Source organism: Meles meles, chromosome 9, assembly GCF_922984935.1.
Source record: "Meles meles chromosome 9, mMelMel3.1 paternal haplotype, whole genome shotgun sequence".
Classification (NCBI taxonomy): domain Eukaryota; kingdom Metazoa; phylum Chordata; class Mammalia; order Carnivora; family Mustelidae; genus Meles; species Meles meles.
This window is the reverse complement of record NC_060074.1, coordinates 111,991,378-112,018,463: the sequence shown is the minus strand read 5'-3', so window position 1 is coordinate 112,018,463 and position 27,086 is coordinate 111,991,378. Positions and strand designations below refer to the sequence as shown.

Here is a 27,086-nt window from a genome sequence, read left to right as displayed (position 1 = left end):
GTGTGACTGAGGGGGCCGTGAGGCCGAGGAGTGCCTCCGGGCCAGGCCCGGGTGGGGATAAAGGCCAGAAGGCCATTTCCCAGGTCCCTGCGCTGCTCCTGCCTGGCCTCTGGGTAATGGTGGGAGGGTCAGGATGGGTGAGGAGGGTGGCAAGCAGCAGCTGGCCTGGGCGGCCACATCTGTGCTTCCTGTGGGAGAAGCCTGGTCTGAGCTGATGGGAGTGTGGGGCACTTCGCGAAACTCCTTGACCACGGCGGCCCATTTTGTGCCTGGTTGCCTCCTCTCACCCGCCCCACCCTGCCCGCTCCCTCCTGGCACTGTGGGCCCCCAGAGCCCCTGTGTGCTGAGCCATAGGCTGGGTGGGTGGCTGGCAGTCTCCTCCAGCTCTATTTTGGGGCTGCTGCCAGCAGTCTTCTCCAGCTCTGTTTTGGGGCTGCTCCTTTTGCTCATTTTTTCAGCTCCATCCCAGGGCACCTGGCAGCAGGCCGAGGCCAGTGGGGTCCCCAGGACCGGGCGATGGGGTTCTGAGGGCAAGGTCAGGCCCTCTTCATGGTCTTTGAATATTAGGGGAAGCTTGGCTCTGTGGCACTCCTCTGAGCACAGGGGTTGCTGATGAGGGAAGGGAACAGGCCAGCCAGCCTCGAATCAGGCATGATTCATGCCCGAAATGAAGGCCTCTGCGTCCCGTCCGTTCCCACAGAAAGAAAACTAAACTGCTCTCCCGGCTGCTCAGAAAGAAGAACAGGTACCAGCACCGAGTGCTGTCTTGTGGGGGTGTCCGAGGCCAGCACCCCGGCCGTCCGGCCCCGTGCATGCGCCTAGGCCCTTCTCGAAGGGTACCACTAACCCCTAACCTGTCCTCCCGTGTGCCGTGCTATGGGCGGGACTGCTGGTGGGAGGGGGCCGGCAGGGCGGCAGGCTGCGCTGTGTCCTGTGTGTGTTGTGGGGGTAGAGGGCTTGGGGTCTGTTGGGTGGGAGCAAGGAGGGCATGTGGCTGGAGCTCAGTTGAGTCTATTCCTCTCTGTACCACAGTGTGTTCACCAGACTGTGGCCCAGACCAGGAGGTTAATGGGGGAATGTAGCCAGAAAGGAGGCCTGGTGAGCCTCCAGGGAAGGGCTCTGGTAGCAGGTGGGGTTTTTAAAAAGTGTGTGTGTGTGTGTGTGTGTGTGTGTACTGTGTTACTATACATGCTCTAAGGAGGCAAACACATTCCCATGAAACACAAATCGACTAGAGATGAGGTGAGACCATGATGTCCCTCACACCGGTCACCTGTCCCATCATCACCCTGCTCCCCAGGTGATGTGGTCGCTAGCTTCTTTGTAGCCTTCCAGAGCTGCCCTGTACGACATTCGCCTCAAGAGGCTGGGGAGCACTTGAAATGTGGCCAGGGCCACTGCGCACTGAACTGTTAATTTTACTTAAGTTGAATATGAATTCAAACAGCTGCCTGTGGTGGGTGGCTCATCAGGGCCGGTCTAGAGCTTCCTGATGCAAGGACAAATACATGTTTTTATTTTCTGCCCCCTTGTACCCGAGTGGCTGGTGACGCACACCGTTTGCCCTTGTTCTCGGTTCCGTACTGACCGTGTGGCTGGGGGACCTTGTTCTCGGTTCCGTACTGACCGTGTGGCTGGGGGACCTTGTTCTCGGTTCCGTACTGACCATGTGGCTGGGGGACCTTGTTCTCGGTTCTGTACTGACCGTGTGGCTGGGGGACCTTGTTCTCGGTTCTGTACTGACCGTGTGGCTGGGAGCCCTCCCCTTCTCATCCCCAGCAGCCACTCTGGCTGTGCCTCTGGTTGGCTTCTTCCGTTTTCCCCCAAAGGGCCTGGGGGAGGGGCAAAGGTGTGGAGATGGTGACGGCGGTGTGGGTGCGGAGTGGGTGGGCAGTGTGGACCCTGGGAACGGGGCAGTGGTTGGTGTCCTGGTGTGAGTGGGTGGACAGGCAGGGAGGCCTGCTGAGGCCTTGGGGAGCTGGCTGAGGAGTGGGGCCCAGGCTGGGCACTGAGGCTGCTGCGTGACGTGTGGGATGAAACTCATTTGCCTCTAGGATGTTTGGCTTTCTTGTGCTGTGGAGCAGGGCTCCCTGGTGGAGCCTGGCAGCGGCCTGTGGGGTGGCTTCCCTAGGGACCGATGACCTCCAGCTTGGAGTTCCGCCTGGGGCTGTCACTGTCTTTGAGGCAGGCCCTGTGCCTGCACCCCTTCATTTCCCCCCACTCTGATACACGTGCACATGCATTTCTCACATGCAAGCATGGGGACACACACTCATGCACACGTGGACATGATATTTTCACAGCAAATCTATGTGGACACACATACCCCCTCCTTTTCACACATTGGTGGACACACATACCCACATGGACACATGTTTTCACACAGGGATTCCTGGGGTACACATCCCAACCCATGCACACCTGTGGAGTCCCACATTGCCTCTTGTAAGTGGTGACCTCCCTCCATCAGGCTTCCTCTCTGGTCTTACCTCCACAGTGACAACGCCCCTGCAAAAGGGAACAAGAGCCCTTCGCCTCCGCCAGATGGCTCCCCGGCTGCCACCCCAGAGATCAGAGTCAACCACGAGCCCGAGCTGCCTAGCTCGGCCACAGCCGGGGCATCCCTCCCCAAGTCCCCATCTCAGGTAGGCACCCTGTCCCCTCCTCCCCCTCCTCATCCTCCTCCTGCATTCCCGGTGTCCCCCTCCTTCCCAGTCTTCCATCCCCAACACTGACTGGGCTCCCCTCAGTGAGGGAGCCCTGCCTTCTCTCAGGGGCACCTGTGACTGTGTCTCTCCCTCTACCCCCACAGCACCCTCTCCTTCCCTTTCTCCCTAACCCTTGGCGCTGCTGACTTCCTCCTCCTCCTTTCCTGATGGGCACCCAGGGCCCTCAGCCCCAGGGCACCGAGATCTGTAGAGGTGGCTGCTTTCCCTCCTCCTCACCCTCTTCTCTCTAGGGGCCACGCAGGACCTTTACAGGGCCAGCAAGGGAATGGGCTCAGTGAGGGGAATGTGCAGTAGCCAAAGGGACTGGCCGTGAGCTTCCAGAAGGCCCCCACCGAGCCTAGCCTGGCCCCCACCCCTGCCAATTTTTCCAGGTTTTAGCCATGTCTCCAGGAGCTGGCCAGCAGCTCTGAGCTGTCAGCCTTCCCCTACCATCAGTTCCTGGCAGCAGCCCTCTTGGTGGGGGGCCCTTGCCCGCCCTGCAGCTGATTAGGATAACCACGTGAAGAGTGTGACAAGAGCCCACACTTGAATAGCACTTGCTCTGGGCCCGACACTGTGCCCTTGCGTTCTACATTTTCATCCATTCAATCCTCATGACCACTCTGTGAGGCCCAGCCCAGCTCAGCATCTGAGGAAACCGAGGCTTGGGGGTTTCCTGACCTGCCTGAGGTCCCCCCTCTGGCTCCTGCTCCGCCACAGGGGACAGGCGAGTCAAAGCTCCTTGGGCCGGAGGTGCAGGGAGGGTCCAGGGAGGGTGGAGAGCCCAGGCTGGGAGGGAGGCTTTCTTATCTGCTCCTCTCTACGGCGTCTCTCACCCAGCTGGGTGTCAGCCTAGTTTTTCTCCAGGGGCCGCTAGGCAGCCTGCACCCTCTCCCTTTTCTCTCCTTTCCTTTCTATCCTCTCCTCTCCCTGTCTTTCTCTTTTCACTTCCTCCCCCTCGGTCCCCTCCTCTCCTCCTCTCTCTCTGTACATTGTTTCTGGACCTCTTGCTTCAGTCTCCCTCTGGGGGTGGTCCTGTAATTCTGGTGTCTGTGCCTTGGGCGGCAGTGGTTCCTCTGGCTTCGTCTTCTTCAGTTGCCTGGGTGGGGCCACTGCCTGCAGTGTGACTAACTGTGGCTTTGTCTCTGTCTGTCTGTCTGCCCCGCCCTGCCCCCCATGCTCTGCTGGGCCTCCCCGTGCGGCCCCTCACCCGCGGACCCACAGCTCCGGAAAGGGCCACCAGTCCCTCCGCCTCCCAAACACACTCCGTCCAAGGAGGTCAAGCAGGAGCAGATCCTCAGCCTGTTTGATGACACGTTTGTCCCTGAGATCAGCGTGACCACCCCCTCCCAGGTCAGCCGCGGCCACCGCGGCCCAGCTCTCTCTTGCTCTCTCGGGGTGTGCATGGCCTTCTTCCGTCATCCCATGCCCTGCGCCTCTGCCTCAAGAGCCAGAATCTGGCCCTAGAGGATGGCCCAGAGCCTCCCCCTTGCTCATTCATCCATCCCTCCATCCATCCTCCCTCATCCATCTCTGAGCATGTACTGTGGCCAGATACAGGGACACAGGTGGGTGGTTCTTGTGGAGCCGGTCAGCTCAGTAGTGGCTTCGTACCTCCACTGATGCGATGGCCAAAGGGCAGAGCGGGAGATGGGGGAGGACTCGGGCCATCAAGGAAGGCTTCCTGGAGCAGGGGACATTGCCAGGTGGCTGTAAGCAGACTCATTGCTTTACCTAGAGAAAGCAGCATGTGTGTAGGCCAGGAGGGGTAAGACATGGTTCTGGGAGTTCAGTGTGTCTGCAGAGTGCTGCAGTGTGGCAGTCAGAGGAGGCAGTGAGAACATAGTTGGGAAGACCCTGGTATGTCTGGCCAAGGCACCTAGACTTTAGCTCCCACAGCTGCTCACTGGCTTTGGAGGTGGGATGGTGCTTGGGCCCTAGAGCAGGGCTGCTGCTGGTAAGTGCCCCGAGAAGGTATGTCATGCCTGTCCCCAGATGGACAGAAGGTCACTGGGGAGGTGGACGGGAGTGGGCTGCACATGTCAGATCAGCTCGCGGAGGCCACACTGGGCCCTCCGAGTCTTGTCTCTCGGCCTTGCAGCCAAGGCCCTTCCCACTAGGGTGCTCACTTGTGGTGCAGGCTGGCTAATCCCAGGTTGTGGTCCCCTGCTCTGGAGCACTGCCACAGAGTTCTCTGCTCACGGCCTCTGTGCTCTGCCCCTGAAGGCTCCCTTGCCCAAGCTCAGATTCCTGGAGGGGAGGGGCAGGGCCAGAGAGTGTAAGTGTGGAGGGAGAGCCAGTTGGCAACCGAGGACAGTGGTCTTTGTTCAGAGGGGCCTGGGGAGAGTGGGCCTTACTTAAGCCCCAGCAGGAAGACTCCAAGTTAGGACTAGGAACTTCCAATACAGTGTGGCTAGTGGGCAGGTGGGTGACACCCTGGCTCAGGGCCCTGGGAGGCAGGCGAGCTCCCCTCTGTAGATGGTGGCCTGCGCTGTTCCAGGGGCGCTCCTGAGCCATGAGGAAACCTGGCGGCACAGTGTCTCGGGCAATGTGCTGCTGGAACGCTGGAGTAGGTCTTCACCCTGGCGCTGTGCTCTGGGGAGACAGGAGGATGCGGAGCGCTAGTAAACACTCAGCGGGGAATGGCGCCAGCCATTTATCTATGCGAGCTTGTTGGGTTTTCATCTACACTCCAGGAGGGGGTCGTTGTCCCCATTTAACAGGTGAGGAACCCACGGGCCCACCCTGCAGCCAGACTGCCTGCACCGAGTGTGTCGGCCTCTCTGTTCTCACACTCGCTGCTTGCCTGCCTTGCTGCCCTATCTGCCCACTCCAGGGGCCAGATCTTTGTCCCCGGGGAGGGATGCGTACCCTGTGGGTGCTGTTGCCTGGGGCTGGGGTGGGCTGTTGGCGAGGCTGTGCTAACAGGGCTGCTTTGCAGGGCTCAGGTGAGTAGCCTGTGTCCCTGCACCAAAGGACAGTTCTGATCCTCCATGAGGGGGAAGCTGGCCAGCTGGGAGGTAGGGCAGGAGAATGTGGTCTGCCTTTGGCCTGGTGACCTTGTCCCCTTGGAGCATGAGAGGGCAGCTGTCTGGGCTTGATGGACTTCTGACGAGGGGCTGGTGCTGGGGCTCGTTGGGGGAGGGAAATGCTGCCGCCAACAAGTGGGAGGCCACCTAAAACCATGTACTCATGGAGTCTTGAGCACTCTCTCGCTTAGAGAGGGCAGGGTTTGGGGGTCAGAGCAGCGACACCCCCTCCCCCTCCCGCCGCAGCCCTGGCCCATTAGACAAGGACCAACCTAAGGAAAGTTAGTGGCTGGGGGTGAGCCTAGGGCAGAGGCTCGAAGATCGGGACCCATGTTGAGGAAGCGAGACCACTTGGCCTGGGCTCTCTGAGGTCTGTGGCTTGGCCCACAGTGGATGCCTTATCTTCCGAGCCATGGGACAGCTGGTACTTTGGGTTCTCAGAATTGAGAGTCTTGGGTCTCTCCTGGTAGGCCACAGCTCAGGTGTGAAGGCCTTTTTGGGGAGACCGTCTCCCTAGGACCAAAGCCTTGGGTCCTTGTTGATGGAAGACTTCAGGAGGACACAGGCGGGAAAGGTCTCCTCTCGGCACTGGGTGCCATCAAGAGCGAGGAGACATGGGAAGCTGGGCTGGCCCTCCTGGCACCGCATGAAGGAGGGCAGGAGGACCCAGGGCCAAGCCAGGGCCCTTTTCTCTCAGGCAAAGTGTTCTCTGACCCCCAAAGGGCAACCCTGTGCGTGAATGGGAGGTGCCCCTGAGCAGGCCCCGCCTGACCCAGCCTAACCTCCTCAAGGGTAGCTCTCCCTCCATTGTCTGACCCAGCTTCTCAGTGTGAACACCGTCTCCTCTTACAAGCATATTCCTAGGCTGCACTCAGGCCCCCTGAATGGGAGTCTCTGGGGGTGGCTGGGGGTAGGACCTGTAGTTTGAGCACAGGTGGCCCCAGTGTTGGGGAACCCACACTTAAGATTGGGCTCCTAGTCAGTGTGCTCTGGCTCAGCCCTGTCCTCCCTCTGAGGAGCTGGCGGGCAGCTGGGTGTCCCTGCAGATGACCTGTCTGTCTAGGGGTAGCGAGGCTTGGCCAGGGTCTGTCCTGGGGCCCCTTCTCAGTTAGAGGGAGTGTGTGTGGTCTTGTCCAGCCCGGGGTCGTGGACTGTGCTGCTTCTGGGGTGGGGGTGGGGAGGCTGGGAGAGCCTGAAGATGTGGGGAGCAGAGAGGAGGAGCAGGCGCTGGGAGACCATCTCGGTGCAGGACAGAGTCGGGGCTGATGCTGGCGGGTGACTGCCCCGGTGGGTCTGTTGCTGGTGTCTGAGGTGGGTGGTGGGGGCTGCTTTTGTGCGCGAGGAGCTCACGCCGGGGTTGTGCACAGGTCGTGCTCCTTTGTGTGTGAGGTGGAGGTGTCTGTGAGTGTGTGCACCTACCGTGTGTGCCCCACAGAATGCTCCAGCTGGTCACTAACTGCCTTTCTCCTCTGCTACTGCTGCCAAGTTTGAGGCCCCGGGGCCTTTCTCGGAGCAGGCCAGTCTGCTGGACCTGGACTTTGACCCCCTCCCACCTGTGGCGAGCCCTGTGAAGGCACCCACACCCTCTGGTCAGGTTGGTCTGAGTCCACCAGCACCTGTGGGCCCATGGGTCTCTGGGGCGCTGGGTCATGGGCTCAGGTCTGGCCATGTGTGCCCATCTGAGCCAGGCCTTTGGGGTCGTGGGGTCAGCAGGATCTGACACTCACTGCCCTTCCCCCGGCCCACAGCTCTTGTCTTCTCCTCCAGCCTTGAGCAGGAGGAGGGTAAGAGCACACTCAGGTCAGGGAGAAGGCCCTCAAGAGGAGGGTCAACTGAATACTCACTCGGTAACTTAGGGCCCCTGTCGGCATCCTTCCCCTCTCCTTGTAGCAGGCCCACGTCTGGGTGCTCGCTGGCCTGGGGTCTCCGTCCCCCTGGCTGGCATCGGACTCGACCCTCTGGAGACTCGGGAGCCTGGTTCCATGCTGCCCTGTCCCTGCTGAGCTGTAGGGACCTGGGTTGGGGGTCACTGGGGACAGCTTCCCCCCTCTCCCCAACTAACCTCTGTACTAACTCTCTCCTTCTCCCTCTCTGCTGCGTTTAGTCAATTCCATGGGACCTCTGGGAGGTAAGCGGTGTTTGCTCTGTGCCCACCCCGGGGGGGAGGGGCCGTTCTCTATGTGTGTCGGGTCCCGCCCTGGCCTTTTCACAGGTACATGCACAGGCGAGCGCTTGTGCGCACAGGGAGCGGGCCGTCACTGCTTGTCTCCAGCTGTCCCACGGCTTCCCGTCTGTGGAGAAGCTCCTCTCAGCCAAGCCCTGTGGGGAAGGGGCTCCTCAGCTTAGCTGGAGAAGAGGGTCCTCCGTGGTTCAGCTCCGTAGTCAGCATCTGTGAGCAGTTGCCTGGGAGGCGTGTGGTGTCCTCCTGCTGGGCTGAGGCCTGTGAGGGGGGCCTTGGGATGGAGGGTGTTTGTCCTTGAGGAGTTGTCTATCTGTGGGGGCCCTACAGGGCAGTGGCATCAGGGAGCTGCTGGGACAGGGGGAGAGGGAGGGTGGCTTGAGATACAGGACGAACAGGGTGAGGCCAGGTGTCCTCGTGTGAGCAGGTCTGCTGGGGGGCGTCGTCATCGCTGGGCGGCTCGGGCATGCGGCTCAGGGAGGGAAGGGGACATCATCAGCAAACACGGTGTGGCTTCTGCAGGATCGGGGCAGCTGGTGTGGAAGTGCTGGTAGCACAGTCTCGCCAGCTCCAAGGCTCCACATAACCTCACTCTGGGGGAGGCCAGAGAAAGCCTGCTGTGGGCAGCCACCTTGATAAGTGGGTTTTGGTGGGCGCTGAGCTGAGTGCGGCTCGTTTGCATCTGCTCGTCCCGTTGGCAGTGCTAGGAGCAAGGAAGTGGGCGTGGTTTTCTCTTCATGGGTCCATGTCTGTGCCCCGCTGGGCCAGGCTGCCTGCCACAGGTACCCGGTCTCCCTTCTGCCAACACCGGGCTGCTCACGACTTTCTTCTCTTGTCTCGTGCCCTTGCCCAAAACCTCTCCTCCCTGGTCTCCCCGCTCCCCCCCCCACCCTGTTCTCCCTGGTGGCCCGTCACTAGCCCACAGAGAGTCCAGCTGGCAGCCTGCCTTCCAGGGAGCCCAGCGCTGCCGAGGGCACCTTTGCTGTGGCCTGGCCCAGCCAGACAGCCGAGCCGGGGCCTGCCCAAGTAAGTGTGCACCTGCCAGCCTCCACCTGTCCCCAGTCTCTGGGGGTGTAGCAGTGAGGAAGAGCCCCGAGGAGGGGGCACAGGATGGACGAGGCCTCTGGGCCTGAGGGTGAGGCCAGGGCCATGAGCCAGGAGGCCCCAGGACGGGGCTTGTCACTCCTGGTTGCAGTGATTCAGGCCAGATGGGCCCTTCTTCTCCTTGCCAGCCCCAGCCTCCCACCTTAGTCCTCCCGCATATGGAGGGGGCATCTACTGACCTATGGCAGGCCCTTGCCAGAATTTTCTCATTTAATTTTCTCCCTAACCTAGACATTTCCTCCTTTTACAGATGAGGAAGGTGGGGGCTAGGAAGCTTGAGTGATTGCTCCCAGAGCTTGGAACTGGCTGAGTGTGAGTGTTGGCCCAGGTCAGCCTGACCGAGGCTGGGCAGTGTCCACTCTGCCTTGGCTGGGCCCCCACCATGGTGCCCAGCTCTGTGCTGCCCCCTTCTTGGGGTTTGCTTGGCCTGCCCTGGGTTGTTGGGGCTGGGACAGGGGCTTACTGTTGTCCCCGAGTGTGGGGCCTCCTGGCTCAACCACCAGGCCAGGCAGGTGGGAAGAAGCTGAGAGTTGGCCAGGTCTTGGGCATAGAGGGCAGGGCCTGTGGGGGAGGGTCTTGGTGGCACCCAAGTGGCAGGTCACTTGGCATCTCTGTGCTGCCAGCACCTTCTCCAGCTGCTTCTCCGGCTGTTTCCCGTGGCAGGAAGCTGGCCTTTCCTCCAGGGGCTCCCTGTACCACACAGCAGCATTGGCGAGCTCTAGACACCACTTGGGGTACTGCCCTCCATGGCCCCCTTCCTGGTCCTGGTTACAGCGTCTGTCCTGTGTCTGACCCCATGCCGGCATTTATGTTGCAGCCAGCGGAGGCCTCGGAGGTGGCGGGTGGGACCCAACCTGCGGCTGGAGCCCAGGAGCCCGGGGAGACAGCAGCAAGTGAAGCGGCCTCCGTAAGACGACAGGGGCCAAGGCCCTGTCTTTTCTTTCCTGCTGTCCACCTGCCCTCCCGTTTGTGGCTCCCCAGCCCTGTGTCTTGCCTATGCTCCTTGCTCTGTGCTGGTCCAGGTTACAGTTCCTATCGAGGAACCCGGAGGCAGACCAGTCTGGCATCAGTCACAGAGACCCTCCCCTTCCCTTGCCCCTGTGGCCCCTGCCCTCTTGGGACCAGCTTCCTGCCCATGCTGACTATGCTTCCTCCCCTCAGAGCTCTCTCCCTGCGGTGGTGGTAGAGACCTTCTCAGCAACTGTGAATGGCACCGTGGAGGGTGGCAGCGGGGCGGGACGCTTGGACCTGCCCCCGGGGTTCATGTTCAAGGTAAGCCTTGGCCAGCCGACCCCACAGCCTCTGCCATCATCTGACCCGACAGTGCCCTTTAACAGATGAGGGCACTGAGCTAGGACACTACGTGGGTTTGCTCAAAGTTCCCCTGCCCCACTACCCCTGCTACCCAGGGTGGCATCCTGAGCCCTGGTCCTGTTGCTTTCCCGTGCTTCCAGTCACCATGTTTCCAGGGCACACTGAAGCCACCACAAGGACTGGTGCACCGTGCTAGGTTGCAGGTGGGACCAGAGGCCTCGGAGGATGGGGTGTTGAGCTCTCCCCCAACCTCTGCAGGTGCAGGCCCAGCACGACTATGTGGCCACCGACACGGATGAGCTGCAGCTCAAGGCTGGTGACGTGGTGCTGGTGATCCCCTTCCAGAACCCTGAGGAGCAGGTAAGGGGCAGGAGTGGCCAGCAGGCGGCAGCAGAGACCCACCGGTGCGCAGCTGCTCACCCCTCCTTCTCCTCTTTCGTTTTCTCTCCTCCCCTCGCTCATTTCCCCCTCCCTTCACCTCTCTCCCTTGTCTCTCCCTTCCCTTTGGTGTCTCCTCCCGTTCTGTCACATTCCCTGGGTCTCCATGTCCCCTCTGTCCATTTCCTCGGGCTGTCAGCTTTCTTTCTGGCTTCCTCCCTTCCTTGGCTCTGCCATTCTCTCAGGTTTTTGCATCTAGGTGTCTTTCTCCCCTCCTCCTCCCCTACGTTTCAAAGTCTCCTTCCCCTCCTAGGACAGGATCCCTGGCCACCTCTCCGCGAAACCTTTGGCCCAGCAGTGAGCTGGTGAGGTGTCCTCTCATCAGCCTCATGTTGGGCTGCGTCTTCCAGGCTGGCCTTGCCCCCTGCCCACAGGGACAGTGTGTGGTTTCCTGCAGGACCCCCAAACACCCCCAGTTGTGTCCCCAGCTGCTTCCCAGGCCAATACCTTTCCCTGCGGTGGCTTCTCCTCGTTAGTCCATGTCAGAGTAAGCTCCTGGTAGAGCCTGGGGCTGGCACAGAGTAGGGACTGCCCTCCTAAATTCCCACAGGCTGCTTGCTCTGGGTAACTGTGGGTTCTTAGCAGGAGCTCACTGTGGGTGCTGAGACTTGAGGGTAGTAGGTATCGACTGAGGCCACAAGGGCTAGGAGGTTTGAGTAACAAGGATTTCCTGGGCCCAAGTGCTAAACCTGCCAATTCCCCTCAACCCCCAGCTCTCCACTCATGTCCTCCCAGGGCCAGCCCTGGACTGGGTGGGATTTTAAGAAGCAGAATCCTGGCCCCCAGCCCGTAGTGGGAGTCATGTGGGTGGGTGGACATGGGTCAGAGAACATACATAGGCTCTGTTGAGAGAGAACATACATAGACAGGTAGGCCATGACATAACGAAGACCGAGGGAGATCCCTGGCTTAGTGGGGTCAGTGATGGCCTCCACCATGGGCAGGGATATATGGCTCCTGTAGGCCCAGGGGTCAGGGTCTGGGGCTAGGGACCTTGTCAGGGGTTGGGTAGGTGGTCCCTGTGAGGGGTCCGTTTGAAAGCAAAGGCCAGGTGTGTGGTAGAGGGCTTGAGGGGGTGGCCTTGAGTCACTTGAGAAACTTTAACTGGTCAATGCTCACCAGAAATTTCTGGTGTTGTCTGTAGAAGTCTGGAAGGACAGCTGATGTGCTCTGTGGGCACCAGACAGTGGGAAGCTCCTGGCTGGGATTGAGGGTGTTCAGATACATTCAGACCAGAGCAGCAGTTAGGCTGCCTTTCTAGAGAGAGGAGGACTTGCCCCAATGCCAGAGTTAAATCCACCTGCTAAAAGGCAGATGGCTCCTAGCTTGGGCTGGTTTGAGTCTGGGGTAGCAGGGAATGCTGCCTGGAGGAGGCATTCTTTCAGGTGGGTGTGATAGGCTGGAGGAAATGATCAGGAAGAGTGAGCGGATATCCTCCCAGCACGTCTCCAGTGTGACCCATGCCCTGCAGGGTTTGAGTGCCCTCTGTCCCCTTCCCTGTGTGACCTGGGTGCTCCGCTTCACTCTCAGGATGAAGGCTGGCTCATGGGCGTGAAGGAGAGTGACTGGAACCAGCACAAGGAGCTGGAGAAATGCCGGGGCGTCTTTCCCGAGAACTTCACCGAGCGGGTTCAGTGAGGGCAGCAGCTGGTGCAGCTCTCTGGGCGTGTGAAGAACACCTTTTCCCGAAAAATGTGTGGGCTTTTTTTTTTTTTTTTTCCTGATTTTGTTTTTAAACTTTTGAAAAGAAAAGGGAAATTGAGAGGAGAGACCTACGTCAAGAGGTGCTCTCCCAAAGATTAGGTTGTTTTCCAAAGAGCCTGTTTTCGGCAAGTCCAGTGGAATCACCAGTGTTCCTGAAGCTGCTGTGTCCCCTAGTTAGGTTCCCGGCCAGCCCGGTCTCCCTCGCCCCCACACTGTGCCCGCATGTGTGTCTGGCCGCAGGGCGGGGCCTGGGGGCTGCCGAGCCACCACGCCTGCCTGAAGCTTCGGCTGAGCAGCCCGGGCAAGGGTCCTCTTTTTCCTGGCAGCTGCTGTGGGTGGGGTCGGGTCTCTCTAGAGACCTCAGGGCCCAGACATCGGCCTGGCCTGGCCCTGCCCTGCAGACCGTCTGTGTGCTGTTTGAAAATAAATCTTAGTGTTCCAAACAAAAGGAAACCAACTGACAACGACACGCAGAAAACTTGTGTTCATTTATTTGTCCTCACTCCCTTCCTGTCTACAGCGTGACCACACCGTGATTATCAGTGGGTTTTTTTTTTTAAAGATTTTATTTTTTATTTGTCAGAGAGTGAGAGAGAGAGGGATCACAGGCAGACAGAGAGGCAGGCAGAGTCAGAGGGAGAAGCAGGCTCCCCGCTGAGCATGGAGCCCGATGTGGGACTCGATCCCAGGACGCTGGGATCATGACCTGAGCCGAAGGCAGCTGCTTAACCAACTGAGCCACCCAGGCGTCCCTATCAGTGGGTTTTCTACCAAGGCAGTCGGCCCCCCTGACCCCCTGCCCGGGCAGGTGCTGCTGGTCAAGAGCCTCCGTTCTCCCAGCCGCCCCACCAGCTGCGGTGTGCTCGCCATCGCCTATGGAGTTGCTCTGGGCCCCACCCAATGCTTCAGCCCCTGCCCCCGGCCGTTAGACTGGTGATCGGTTGGGGTGTGGGTGATGGGAGCCAAGAGACAGGCAGGGAAGGGGCCTGAAGAGCCAAGGTGCCGCCCTAAGTGACATTATTTAATATATGTGAGAACTCTGGGCTCAGGTGCTAGGACTCCATTTCCCGGATGTGGAAGTGGAGGAGGGTGGGTGGCTAGCTGGTGAGTGGGACAGGATTGTGAATCTGCACAACTGGCCTCAGGGACATGGGAAAGGCCTGAGCCTGGTGCCAGGAAGGAAAAGCACAGCGGCCCAGCCTCTCCCTCTTCACACCACCTGCCTCGCTTTCCAGCGCTCAGGTCTCCACCGCATGCGGCCCAGTTCTTCAGTTTCCAGCGAGCTTGGGCCGCTGCGAACAAGCCTGTGTCACACACAGCGGTGGCCTGGGTCCGGAGCTGTGCTCACGGGCCTGGGGACCCGCTGGACTTCCAGGTGGAAGGGGCGTCTCTCTATGTAACTTTGGATGGTGGAGAAAAGCCAGTGAAGGAGATGAATGTCAGAGTCTTAGATTGATTTTTGGGTAAAACCCCTGAGCTTTGCTTCGGGGGATATATCACTGCAGTGGCCTTTCCTTGTCTGTGGCTGACCGTGCTGGCTCTGCCCACCATGGTTTCCGTGAGCACGGTGGGGGGCGGGGGGCACACCGAGCTCATTTCCAGTGACCCCTGCTTCGGAAGCTTTAGCTTTTCATTCATTTGTCCATTCCTCCCACGTTGACCGCTCATGCTGGCAGAGGTGGGCTTGAAGTTCAGGCTTGGTCCGCTCCGCTGTGCTTCAGAATCTGCGGTGTGGGGTGTGCCTTGAGAAGCTTCCCTTTTATTTCATGATGAGAAGAAATTTAAACACATCGCGCAGGACAAAACATTTGCCTCCGGTTTGTCTCAGTATGAGATTCATGGATGTATCAAATGGTGGCTTTGAGCTTCACCCCCTGACCCTCAAGGAGGTCCTGCCCCTGGCGGTGGGGCTGCATTCAGCAGGAAAAGCCCTGCTCCGGCTCCCAGGAGTGGCGCCTGCAGGGAGCTCTGTGTAGGCAGTGGAGGAAGCGGACCCTGCACAGAAAGCTCCCAGAGGGAGGGAGCCTGGGTGCGGTACCCCTGCCCAAATGGTAGGCAGTCGGCCTGCAGCCTGAGCCGGCCGAGTGTCTGGGAGCTGGGACACTACCAGGTTTGTGTCTGTCTGAGAGAAATTCAAAATTTAGAGGCGAACAGCACATGCCTTGTCACGGCTAATGATCCCTCTCCTTGCCCAAGGCCACAGACTCTGCACAAACAGTGACCATCCCGGGAGGTCCCCCTGGTCTCCCCTCCCTCCTGCCAGCTCCCAAGCTCTTCCACAGCGACTCAGACACTGGTCAGCTCTGGCTGGCCTCTTGTTCCTCATCCTCGGTTGGATTTGGAGACCACACTGGCAGTGCTTCTCTTGGTCCCGCCAGCCCTGACATCACCTGTGGTTTTTGCCTCTGGGAATTTAAGTATTCACACTCCCAGTGTCACCCATTCCCAAATACCAGGTCTGAACGGGGACACTGTGACCAAACTTAGGGTTCATTTGCTCAGCAAGTCTTGGCTGGGCATTCTTGGCATCTAAAGTAAGTGGGCACTCGGGCTGTAGCTTGGGCCTTCTGTGATGCTCTTGGGTTCCCTGTTCCCTGGGGTTGGCTTCATCTTTGGACAGGGTTCTCAAAGTTTCAGGTTTGATGTCTGTCACTTGCACTGTGCAGAAGAGACCTCCATAGAGGGACACGAGTCTTCCTTTCCAGAAGCCACTCAGCAAATCTTTGTCTCATTGGCTGGAGTCCCCAGTGCTGAGTCAGTTTCTGTGGCTGGTGGTGGGGCCTCTGATCAGCCCCCAAAATTTCAAGGCCTTGAGCCAGAGGTGGGGCTGGGCTGAGTCAAAAAGGGTGGACACCTGAACACAAATTTTGGCATGGCTTCCAAGGAGATGGGGGATGGGTTCTAGGAGCTCAAACCAGTGAGTGTGCACTGCATGGTGTCTTCCAGAACGGGCCATGAGACCAGGGAATGTGACTGGATGGAGGCTACCAGTAGGGGTGTGTGTGTGTGTGTGTGTGTGTGTGTTTGGGAGTGCAAGCATGTGTGTGAGACTGGGGAGACCCTTGCATTACTCACCTCAAGAGGGTCAGTATGTGATCAGGAAATACAACTCATGTGGGGGTGTTCCTCCACGTTCCAGCAGGACTCACCCCAGAACTTGTCCCACGATGGGAGATGGTGTAGACAGTGTGTTGTCTTCCTCAGCCTGTGTGGTTGAGGGTACACCTGAGTCTGTATAGATCTAGTCTCCTGAGCATTCATTCACTTGCTCATTCATTCATTCATTCATTCACTCACTCACCAGCCATCTCCCACACAGTCCCTGAGATTGCAGAGATTACAGAGAAGTGTGGTTCCTACCCCTCATGCACTCACAGCCGAGCAGGCAAGAAAGGATCATAGGAGGGACTATCGTGATTGTGTCTTCAAGGCTCTGGAGACAAAAAGGAGCGAGCACCCCGGCTTCCCATGGGAGGAGGAGTCTCTGCTGAGCCTGCCAAGGTGATAGGCGTCTCTGGGAGCTGAAACAGGCAGGTGCCAGCCCACACAGGGAGAAGCAAGTGGAAGCGGAGGCAAGCCCGGTCAAGAAGAGGGGGTTGGTTGGAGAGGCCTGTGGGGGTTCAGGGCCTTGCTGGGGAGGGGGGCTCAGGGGAGAGGTTGAGGCTGAGGGACACTGAAGGAAGCGATGAGGGCACGTGGGGGAGTTTGTAAAGGAGGCAGGATGAGCGCCTCTGGGCGGCCTGACCACCAATGTCAGGAGGGGAGGAAGAAGTTTTGAGGCAGGACTGCTGAGGAGTTGAGAAACACCGCCCTATAAGAAAAGCCCCTTCAGAAGCCATTTATGGTCCATGAAGCCAGAGAGGGGCAAGGCAGTCAAGACAGCTTGCCTGGCCTGCTCTCAGGCTGAGGCTCCTAAGAGGGGCCCCTGTGAGCCTGTTGGCAGAGAGGGCAGGCTGCTGCCAGCAGCATCCCAGGCCCAGCTCTGGCTGCGGAAGAGCAAATCACTGAGGAAGGGCCCTTCTAGCATAATTAGAAAGGATAATTAACAAGCAAGGAAGCAGCCTTCCTAACAGCCCTGATTATAGATGAGGACCCTGGCTGTGGCGGGAAGGCTGGGGAAGATCCCCTGTCCCAGCCGGCCAAGGTCAACACACAGTGACAAAGAGGGACATTGAGTTTTGCTCAAGGAAACACTTTGAGTCTCAGGGTGACAGAGGTCCCGGCCACCAGCCTGTCAGCCTCCAGCGTTTATCTCCTGTCCTCGACGTGCCCTGCTCTGTGTGAATGTCTGGAGGCAACCAGGAAGGAGGGGCAGCTCTTCCCCAAGGAGATGATGAGTGCACGGTGGGCCAAGGTTCTTACACAGAAACCGCCCTAGAGGCAAGGCTGTGGGGTTCCTCCCTCTAGAAGCCTGATATGACACTGTCATTCTTACTTTGGTTGTCCTGGAGGATTCGTGGTCTCTATAGAGCAGAGTTGTGGAAGGGGCTGGGAGGATCCTCCTTCATTACGAGCTGGTGACTTCAAGTTTATGGCTTCAGGTCAGGGTCCTCACTGAAGCTTCAGGTGGGTGTATCTAATTGCCGGTCTTCTCTGGAGGTCAATGGGGACCTCAAACTGTTTATGCCTCTAGGCTCGGCCTGTCAAACCTGTGGTATCCCCTGGACATCTGCCACCTTCCCCAGGGGCGGACACTGCGAACCACCCAGCCAGTACTCCTCTGTTTCTCCTCCCTCACCAAATGCAGGGTACCAATGAGCTCCACTAAAGTCACTCAGCCTTCCTTGCAGTTATGGGTGGCTGTATGACGCGGTCCTGGCCGACGGCATGAAGGACGGCATCCCTTCCCAAATAAAAAAAAGTCGAAGCTTTTTCAACGGAAAGCTGCTTGCTCCTTCCCTGTCTAGAAGGAGGGCTGGAGGTACAGCAGCTGTCTCGAGAGCCTGAGGCCGCATGAATAAGAGCAGAGGACCGCTCACTGAGGATGGCGGAATGGAAAGGCGGAGGGAAGGCTTCCTAGAATTCTGTTCATTCCGACCCGCCTGGCTTTTCCTGACTTGGCATGTGAAACAAATAAGCCCATCACGTCTGTGGGGGTTTCCATTACCTGAAGTGTTCTTGATTACTTCAAGCTCCCAGGTCTGCCACCGAGTCCTCTGGCCTCTTAAAATGCTCAGAATTGGTTTCTTCCTGCCCATCTCCCCTTCCTCCTGGCTCAGGTCCCGTCACCTCCTCCTGCACTTAAGATGCAGTGTTCTGGTGGGTCTCGCTGCCCTCTGGCATCTCCCCCCAGTCCGTCTCTGGAGCAGATCATGGCTGCCAAGGCAATTTTCAGACTCATTCCTGAACACATGGCTCCTGTGTTTTCCCACAGAAGCCCACATCCCTCAGCCAGACCCTTCAGGAGCTGGCCCCCAACCATCTCTCTACCCCCATCTTCCTCTACTCCCTGCCTCAAATCTACTGTCTCGGTGACATAGTTGAGCTGTCTGGCCTCTTCCCGCTGTCCCACTTTTCTTTGCTGTGCTGTGGCCAAGTGCCCTCAGTGACAGGCCCTCTCCTCTCCAGGTGACACCACTCCCCTTTAGAGCAGAGTGTCCAGCCCTGGGAGTCAGCCACCTCCTCTGAGCTTGCCCCCATCAGTCCCTCTGTCTGTCCTGGCATTTGTCACGCTGCATGTAGTGGGCTGAGCTTAGCTGTTCCCTCCCCTGAGCTCCCCCTGCAGCAGGAACACTCTGTGTCCCCTGGCTCCATCCAGGTCAGCATCCTGCCTCGGGTGCTCCACCACGCTCTTCTTGGACCCTGCCCTCTGGCCACCACAGCTAATTGCAGAAGCCGGGGAGCCTTGTTTGCTGGAAACTGGAGCAAAGGAGCACCAGTCCCATCACCCCAACCCAGCAATCTGCTTTGTCTTTGCCTATCTGGGAGTGTGGTTTTTAGATGCTCAAAGGCAGACCGGGGCTTCACCTGGCTGCATTTTGCCTGTTTAATTTGACCTGAAGGCTGAACCTTGTCAGCAGTCTGTGTGGGCTCTGCGTCTGTCACAGCCAACTTCCGTCTCAGCCTGGGTCCAGTCTTGGCTGAAGTCCAGCACCCAGGGTGGTGGACTGATGGTGGACAGGAGAACAGTGCTATGATTGGTTGTAATACAGTCACTGAGATTTGGTGAGCCCCAAGGCACACCACCATAGACTCGCACTTGGTCAGATTGTCTCTTCTGAAATGTTGGTTTCCCCAGTGTGACATCCGCCCCCTGCCCCACTGTTCTGTGGCTGCAAACCTTTCTCTATCTTGCTCACATGAATTTTTTTGAAAGATTGTAGGCAAGATTTACATTTAAGATCTTTCAAAATAGTGTGCTGTGTGTGTGTGTCCTTATTCAAACAAAAGACTGCAGTTGCTCGGCACATTTAGAATTTCCTCTCCAAGTGTCTTCAGGCCGGAGGCAACATTGTTTGGGTGCATTCCATGCTGACAGATTATCATCACCTTCTGTCGGGGAATTCGATTTTTGTGTAATAGGAAGAAAACAATTTCTATTAGAAAAGTTGCCCACAGTTTAAAGTTGGAAAGGATCGGGCCAGCAGGAAACAAAAAACTCCTCTAACAGAGTCAAAAGGTCATTTGTTGGGCTGAAAAAACCAACAGCCCTAAGATCATGCTTACTTCTGAAACATGATTCTTTCTCTCTTTCCCACATGGCCTGGATAGCAGAAACCAAAGAAGAGAGTTGTTCTTCATGATAAAGTAGTTTTGCCTCTGCCTGTGGAGGGTGAGGGAGGTTGTTGTGAGGATGTTACCAGGGGCAGGGTGGGGAGAGATGGAGGAGTCTGGAAGAAGACTGGAAGGGACCCGAGGAGGGAACAGTGAGCCAGGCAAGGAGCAAAGGTGAGTTGTATGTCTGGTGGCAAACACCTGGTGTTTGTAAGGCACTGAAGACTAATATTCAATTTAAGTTGTTTCTAATTCTGTTCTGGGCTGAAAATCCCACCTTTAATTCTATACCTTTAGTTGTGTCATTGTTGCTTTGAGGAAACCAAGGAGCAGGGCTGAGTTGCAGGCAAGAACTGATCCAGGGCTGAGAGGGGGGCCACCGGGGACAGAAGACTCTCTGGGAGCAGAGGACCCTCAGAGCTGTGCATGGAAGAAAGGCCACTCCTCCCCCCTACAAGTCCTCTGCCCAGAGGAAGCCCTAGGAAGTAGCTGGACAGGAAACAAGGTTTTCAAAATATGTAGGGAAGGGAAAGTGAGCTGCTTGACTCAGGAGCAGAGGAAAGGTTGATTCCTGCGGGAACAAGGGTACAGAGCACTGACAAGATGGATGTTCAGACTGTATCCAGGCACCTGCAAGCAGGCCTGGGATGCTTAAGAACTGTGCTCTCACACTGGACGCATCTAGCCTTGATGGTGTGACCCAGCCTTGGGTCTCAGTTTGTGGTGATAACATTTCATTCACAGAGTGATTGTGGGAATTAAGAAGTACTGCGGAATAATTTATTTATTTTATTTTTTAAAAAGTTTATTTATTTGAGAAAGTGAGCATGATCAGGGGAGGGGGAGGGGCGGAGGGTGAGGGAAGCAGATACCCACTGAGCATGGAGTGGGGTTTAATCCCAGAACCCTGAGATCATGATCTGAGCCGAAGTCAGCTGCTTAACTCACTGAGCCACCCAGGTACCCCAAAGTATTACAGAATATTTTCAAAAAGTAAAACCAGGCATACATATCCACATATGTCTCATAGAAATAAAAATGCAGCATATTTTATTTAACTAATTAATGAGGAGCTGGTGAGCTGCTCCAGGCATTCTACATGAGAACAGGATTTACGGAGATTTATAGTTTCTCCTGGACAATAGTTATTTGCATCTCTTTTGGCCTGCATTAACTCACTCTGTCTTTACAAAACAGCCCAGCCGCAGACACTCGAAGGCATGCATCCCACAGAATCAGACAACCGCAGGGTCCACTAGGTCATGTCCAGGTTTCTGGTGAAGAGACACACAGTAATTCTTTGGCTTAGTTAAAGTCTTTCACATTTTTTTAAAAAAACAGTCTCCACCCCACCCAGGGTCATAATAATCTCTAAAAATGATTCTTGATCCCCAACCAATGGGTCTGATCAGGCTTGGCCTGACTGTTTTCATAGGTGCAGTAAGTAAATGAATGTTCATTAATTTACAGGCTTCCTTGAGTTTGCTTTCAAATCTAGGGAGCCATGCAGCATCATCGAGGATTGCAAAGGCCCCGGCATTAGCTTCTGTCGGGAAGTTTTCATAAGGGCCCTCAGCCTGGATTTTTAAAAGTTTCTGTTTTTTGCTAGGAAACGGAGCCTACAAACTGTCCACACCAGGTGACTGGATGATTTCTTCTCTTTCCAAAGTTCCTAAGCCAGGGGAATGGTCCTGCCCTGCAGGAAGCCACCTTATTTCCCACCTGTGAGGCCGGCACCCGGTACAGTCTCTGGGGAGGACTTGGTAGCACTGATTCTGTACATAAAGTGACTCATCACACTTGGTTAAATGAGTATTATCCCCAGGTATGGCATCCCAAATGCACAATCCAATTATATTTCAGTAAAAAGGAGGACAGTTTCTCCTGTCATTGAATCTCTGACGATAACTACACTTCCATGAAAAGCTGAAAGAACGAAGTAATTCTGAATTCTGGCGGATCAGTGGGAATCAGATGAAAATGTTTCTTCTCGTGCTCAGTTATGAGCTGTTTAACAGCTAAAACCAGTGCCAGTTTTCCACTGCAGGTTCTAATACTTAATAAGTAGGTCATCGGACCTGTACGAGATTTCAGTGCAGCGCCACTTGTAAACAAACAACGGCAAAGACCTAAATGTCTACCATCAGGAAATAGATAGACTCTAGTCATTCGATGGGAAAGTGAAGGGCAAGAACTACATAGATCAATATGGACAAATTTCAAAAACAATGTTCACCACCTTCTTCCCAGAAGAGAAAACTGCAGGGGGAGAGTTACAACATGCTTCCAATTTTATGAAGATTAAAAGCTTGAAAACTATGCCATCTATTACTAAGGGATGTCTATCTATAACAAAGTGTTCAAAAATGCGTGGGGATAATAAATATTAAATTCAGATGAATAGCCACTTCTGTGGAAGGAAGTATATAGGAGAAAAGGTACCCAGAGACTTTAGTAATTTCTGGGAAAAAAAATGTTTCTTTTCAATATACAAAAGCAAAGTCCATAAAATTGCAGGTTAAGAAGGAAGAGAAAGGGCATCCTCACGGATCTGTAAATGAAAGATAACTAAAGCAATACCAACAACGTTCCAAAAAACAATCACAGTAAAATAATCTCATTCAATCTGAATTAATTCTCATTCGTCATTGGCTTTCAGAAAGCTTCTGCTCTGAACTATGTCCTACGATCCTGATCCGTCCATTGGTGTGGCCTAAAGTTGGTCCAGGCGAGGTCAGCTAAGCAGGCTGTTCCCCAGAGGTTGACTCGTTCAAGTGTTGGTGTTTGGAGCCGCGGGTAGAGTCTCTTCCTGAGGTGCTCAGGCTGCCCTTCTGTGGGCACACACGCAGTGCCTGGCCTGCAGCTGACCGCAGAGCTTCCCCACAAACAGAGTTCAGGAAGAACAACCTGTGACAGAACTGTGCTATTTTTTTTTTTTTTTTCACAGCAGCCAGTAATACAAAGACAGAAGAGAGTAAAATACTCTACTCCACTGGGAGGGCACTGACAAGCCTTCGGGGCCTTCACGTAAAGCATACAGTGTCTGTAATAGTCACGCCAATGACATTCACAGAGACAAACTTAACCTGGGGAAGGCCGAGGGTCTCTTCTGATGTGACGACGCTTCCAATGCAGTGCTGATAAAGGAAGATGGAACCCAGTAAACAAACGTAATGACTCAGCATCTCTCATCCTCGTTTTATAAGGTGAAGGAACAAATCTTTGTGAGTTTCCAGGGGCTTTCTGGGAAGTTTCAAAGAAAGTTTTAGCTGAAGATATCTGAAAGTTTTGTTTTTATTGTTTCTGTATTCAGGATCTGTTCTTAAGGAGAAATCAAAAGAGTTGTCAGAGAATATTTGGGTGCTTGATGAAGAAAGTATCATGGATCCCCAGAAATAATCCTTGGTCGCCTACTTAGTACTAAAGGAAATTGTAGGTTGCAAGATTGGATCAGTATTTGTAAATCAATCAATGTGATACGTCACATTAATAAAGGAAAGGATAAGAACCAAATGATCCTCTAAATAGATGCAGAGATATAATCTGACAAAGTGCCACACTCATTCAGGATAAAAGCCCTCAATAAAGTAGGTCTGGAGGGAACGTACCTCAACATGACAAACACTATATATGAGAAACCCACAGAAAACCTCATCCTCAATGGGGAAAAACTGAGAGCTTTTCCCCTAAGATCAGGAACAAATGAGGATGTCCACTCTCTCCACTTCATTCAGCATAGTACTGGAAGTCCCAACCACAACAATCAGATGACAAAAAGAAATAGAAGGCATTCCAATCAGCAAGGAAGAAGTCAAACTTTTATTATTTGCAAATGACATGGTACTATCTGTAGAAAACCTGGAAAAGACACCACCAAAAACTGGCTAGAACTGATACATGAATTCAGTAAAGTTGCAGGATACAAAATCAATGTGCAGAAATCTGTTGCATTTGTATACACCAATAATGAAGCAGCAGAAAGAGAAATTAAGAAAAAAATTCCATTTACAGTCACCCAAAAACAATAAGATACTAAGGAATAAATCTAACCAAAGAGGTGAAAGATTTGTACTCTGAAAACTATAAAATATTGATGAAAGAAATCGAAGATGACACAAAGCAATAGAAAGACATTCCATGCTCATGGATTGGAAGACAAATACCACAATGTCTATACTACCCAAAGCAATCTTTGTAAACATATAATGTATTTTTAGCTCCCAAAGCGATCTTTGTTGGCAAAAAAATGCCAATAGCATTTTTCATGGATCTAGAACAATGCTAAAATTTTGTGTAGAACCACAGAAGACTCTGAGTAGTCAAAGCAATCTTGAAAAAGAAAAGCAAAGCTAGAGACACCACGATTCCAGACTTCCAATCACATACATTACAAAGCTGTAATCATCAAAACAATATGGTACTGGCACAAAAACAGACACAGAGATCAATAGAACAAAACAGAAAACCTGGAAATGGACGCACAATTATACGGTCAAATACTCTTCAACAAAGCAGGAAAGACTATCCAATAGAAAAAAATACAGTCTCTTTAATAAATGGTGCTGGGAAAACTGGACAGCCACATGCAGAAGAATGAAACTGGATCATTCTCTTACATCATACACAAAGATAAACTCAAAATGGATGAAAGACCTAAGTGTGAGGCAGGACTCCATCAAAATCCTAGAGGAGAACACAGACAGCAACCTCTTTGATCTCAACTGCAGCAACTTCTTGTTAAGATATATATTTAAATGCAAGGGAAACAAAAGCAAAAATGAACTATTAGGACTTCATGAAGATAAAAAGCTTCTGCACAGTGAAGGAAACAGTGAAGAGAACTGAAAGGCAGTCTATGGGATGGGGAAAGATATTTGCAAATGACATATCTGACAAAGAGTTAGGATCCAAAATATATAAAGAACTTATCAAACTCCACACTCCCAAAACAGATAATACACTTAAAAATGGACAGAAGACATGAATTAGACATTTATCTAAAGAAGACCTAGAGATGGCCAACAGACACATGAAAAGATGCTCATCATCTTATCACCAGAGAATTACAAACTGAAACTACCATGAGATATCACCTCATACTTGTCAGAATGGCTAAAATAAAAAACACAAGAAACAATAAGTATTGGTAAGGTTGTGGAATAAAAGGAACATTTGTGCACTATTGGTGGGAATGCAAACTGGTACTGCCACTCTGAAAAACGGTATGAAGTTTCCGCAAAAAGTTAAAAATAGACCTACCTTATGACTGGCAATCATACTACTGAGTATTTATTTACCCAAAGAATAGAAGAGCTTTAATTCAAAGGCATACATGCACCCCATGTTTATAGCAGCATTATTTACAATAGCCACAATATGGAAGCAGCCCAAGTGTCCATCAGCTGAAGAATGGATAAAGACGTGGTACATATGTGCAATAGAATATACTCAGCCATAAAAATAAGAATGAGATTGTTGCCATTTGCAAGGACATGGATGGAGCCAAAGAGTGTATCACTAAGCAAAATAAATCAGTCAGAGGAAGACAAATACCATATGATTTTACTCATGTGTGGAATTTAAGCAACAAAACAAGCAGACAGAAAAAATAAAAGAGAGAGAGAAACCACCAAGAAACAGACTCTTAACTATAGAAAACACACTGATGGGGGCACCTGAGTGGCTCAGTCTGTTAAGCATCTTCCTTTGACTCAGGTCATGGTCCTGGGGTCCTGGGATAGAGCCCCGTGTTGGGCTCCCTGATCAACAGGGTACCTGCTTTTCCCTCTCCCTCTGCCCTTCCCCTCCACTTGGGCTCTTGCTCTCTAATAAATAAATAAAATCTTAAAAAAAAAAAAGAAAGAAAACACACTGATGGTTACTAGAGAGGAGGTGGGTGGGTGGGGGATGGGTGAAATAGGTGATGGGATTAAGGGGGCACTTTCTGTGATGAGCACTGGGTGATGTATGCAAGTGTTGAATCACTATATTGAGTCACACTTGAAACTCATATAACACTGTATGTTCACTAACTGGAATTAAAATAAAAACTCAAATAAATAAAAAGAGAAAAAGGAAAATTGTAAAGTGAACATAGAAGGTGATAAAATTTTGAAGATCAGCATCTTTTACAAGTGAGGTTTTGTGTGTATTTTGTTTTTTAATAATCAGGGATGTAATAAAGTCAACAGAAAGCACAGCAATTTTTATGGTAGGACACAAACTATCCACTACGGGGGCAAATTACATGCAAGTGTAGAATCGCTTCCGCATAGTAAACAGAGGCACTTATCCATGAACCAAGGCAACAAACCCATCAACAACGAATGAGTTTTGCCAAATCTTTAACATATTTCATGGCTTCATTTCAGACCCAGGTATTATAAACCAAGACAAATAAAATGTACTTTTTCAGTTTGTCCTTCGCTGTTCTCTCTCACATTTTGGGAAGAAAACTGCCCTTTACCGCCTCACAGAACAAAAGCACACACACAGTTGTATTTCTTTGATACTACTGCTTTGTGTATGGCATCAACTGCCCTTATTAAAGACAACTTTTATCTGAAGTAACCAACTTCTTTTATACAGAAAAAATCCGAGGGGTGGGTGGAAAATTGAGGACCATCTCCGGCCAGCCCGTGTGCAGGTGAGCAGCGTGCGTGAGTACACACGCACACATTTCGGCAGCCACGTGCATCCATTTTACCTTCTCTTAAAGTGGCAAACATGAATACGTTTATCAACATGACCTAAATACATGGTGCTTCAGTAGCATATAAAAATAAGAGCAAACTAACATGAAGTTGTGCTTAGTAATTATATTGTAGTGTCATATCTTAGAAATTACCTAGGTAGCCAATGATTATCCATCAATTAGCTCCATTCAACCTCAGCTTAGGGTTTTAAGTTATCTGAAGACATTGGAAACTTAGTTGGATACACTATAAAACAGATGAATAACCATTCAATTTAGAAGAACGTTAATTTATGGTTTTCATTGTACCATGTAAGACTAAGGCTAGATTTTTGATCTTTTATCAGTAACTATCTGGGAAGTTCAAATGGACTCTTTTCTTCATGATGAAGCAAACCAAAATAAATGTGTACTTGCATTCTACTTGACAATGACAATGAGAAAGAGATACAGAGATAGAGAGAGAGAGGGCACAAGCAGGCGGTGCGGCAGGCGGGCAGAGGGAGAAAGAGAAGTGGACAACGCACCGAGCAAGAAGTCCAATGCAGGACTTGATTCCAGGACCCCAGGATTATGACCTGAACTGAAGACAGTCCCTTAACCAACTGAGCCACCCAGGTTCCTCTGTACATGGATTTAGAAAACATTTTTTTTTTTTTAAGATTTATTTATTTGACAGATAGAGATTACAAGTAGGCAGAGAGAGAGAGAGAGAGAGGAGGAAGCAGGCTCCCAGCTAAGCAGAGAGCCCGACGCGGGGCTCGATCCCAGGACCCTGGGATCATGACCTGAGCTGAAGGCAGAGGCTTTAACCCGCTGAGCCACCCAGGCGCCCCTAGAAAACATTTTTTAAGTTAGCAGATTTTTATGCCATTTTTAATGCTATTTTTATTTTTTCAAAGCCTAACACTTCAAAGTATTACAGGTTAGGAATATTAGATTTAATAAGTGCTTATTTTTTTTTTCTATGAACGAAACAGAATAGAGCTCCTTTGATTTAAGAGACATAATAATCTAATGTGTTGTACACTCATACACCAAGAGGTCAAGGCCTTTCTCACAGTAGGCTCATAGAAACAGGGATGGACAGATACTTTGAGAGATTTTGATTTCACTTCCACAGTTTCAGCCACAGGCCAAAAATAAACAAAGATTTTGACCAATCCTAGATCTCAAAGAGAGATTCTTCCCAGGTGGCACTG

The 27,086-nt window shown here is 53.2% G+C and overlaps 1 protein-coding gene across 16 annotated transcripts in view; it reads left to right on the top strand.

Moving 5' to 3' along the window:
- The window catches only part of BIN1 (bridging integrator 1), a 55,202-nt gene extending 42,259 nt beyond the window's left edge, over positions 1–12,943 (top strand). For 4 of the 16 annotated variants that reach the window (XM_046018740.1, XM_046018742.1, XM_046018741.1 and 1 more), the window contains 9 exons: positions 2,498–2,645; positions 3,933–4,061; positions 7,224–7,331; positions 7,842–7,865; positions 8,835–8,942; positions 9,838–9,927; positions 10,182–10,292; positions 10,593–10,694; positions 12,303–12,943. In XM_046018740.1, the coding sequence (XP_045874696.1) occupies positions 2,498–2,645; positions 3,933–4,061; positions 7,224–7,331; positions 7,842–7,865; positions 8,835–8,942; positions 9,838–9,927; positions 10,182–10,292; positions 10,593–10,694; positions 12,303–12,410 (928 nt within the window). In that variant the 3' untranslated portion in view covers positions 12,411–12,943. The remainder of the gene's footprint in view (positions 1–2,497; positions 2,646–3,932; positions 4,062–7,223; positions 7,332–7,841; positions 7,866–8,834; positions 8,943–9,837; positions 9,928–10,181; positions 10,293–10,592; positions 10,695–12,302) is intronic. The other 12 variants (XM_046018753.1, XM_046018755.1, XM_046018756.1 and 9 more) reach the window with 6 other exon arrangements.
- The last annotated feature ends 14,143 nt before the right edge of the window (positions 12,944–27,086 follow it).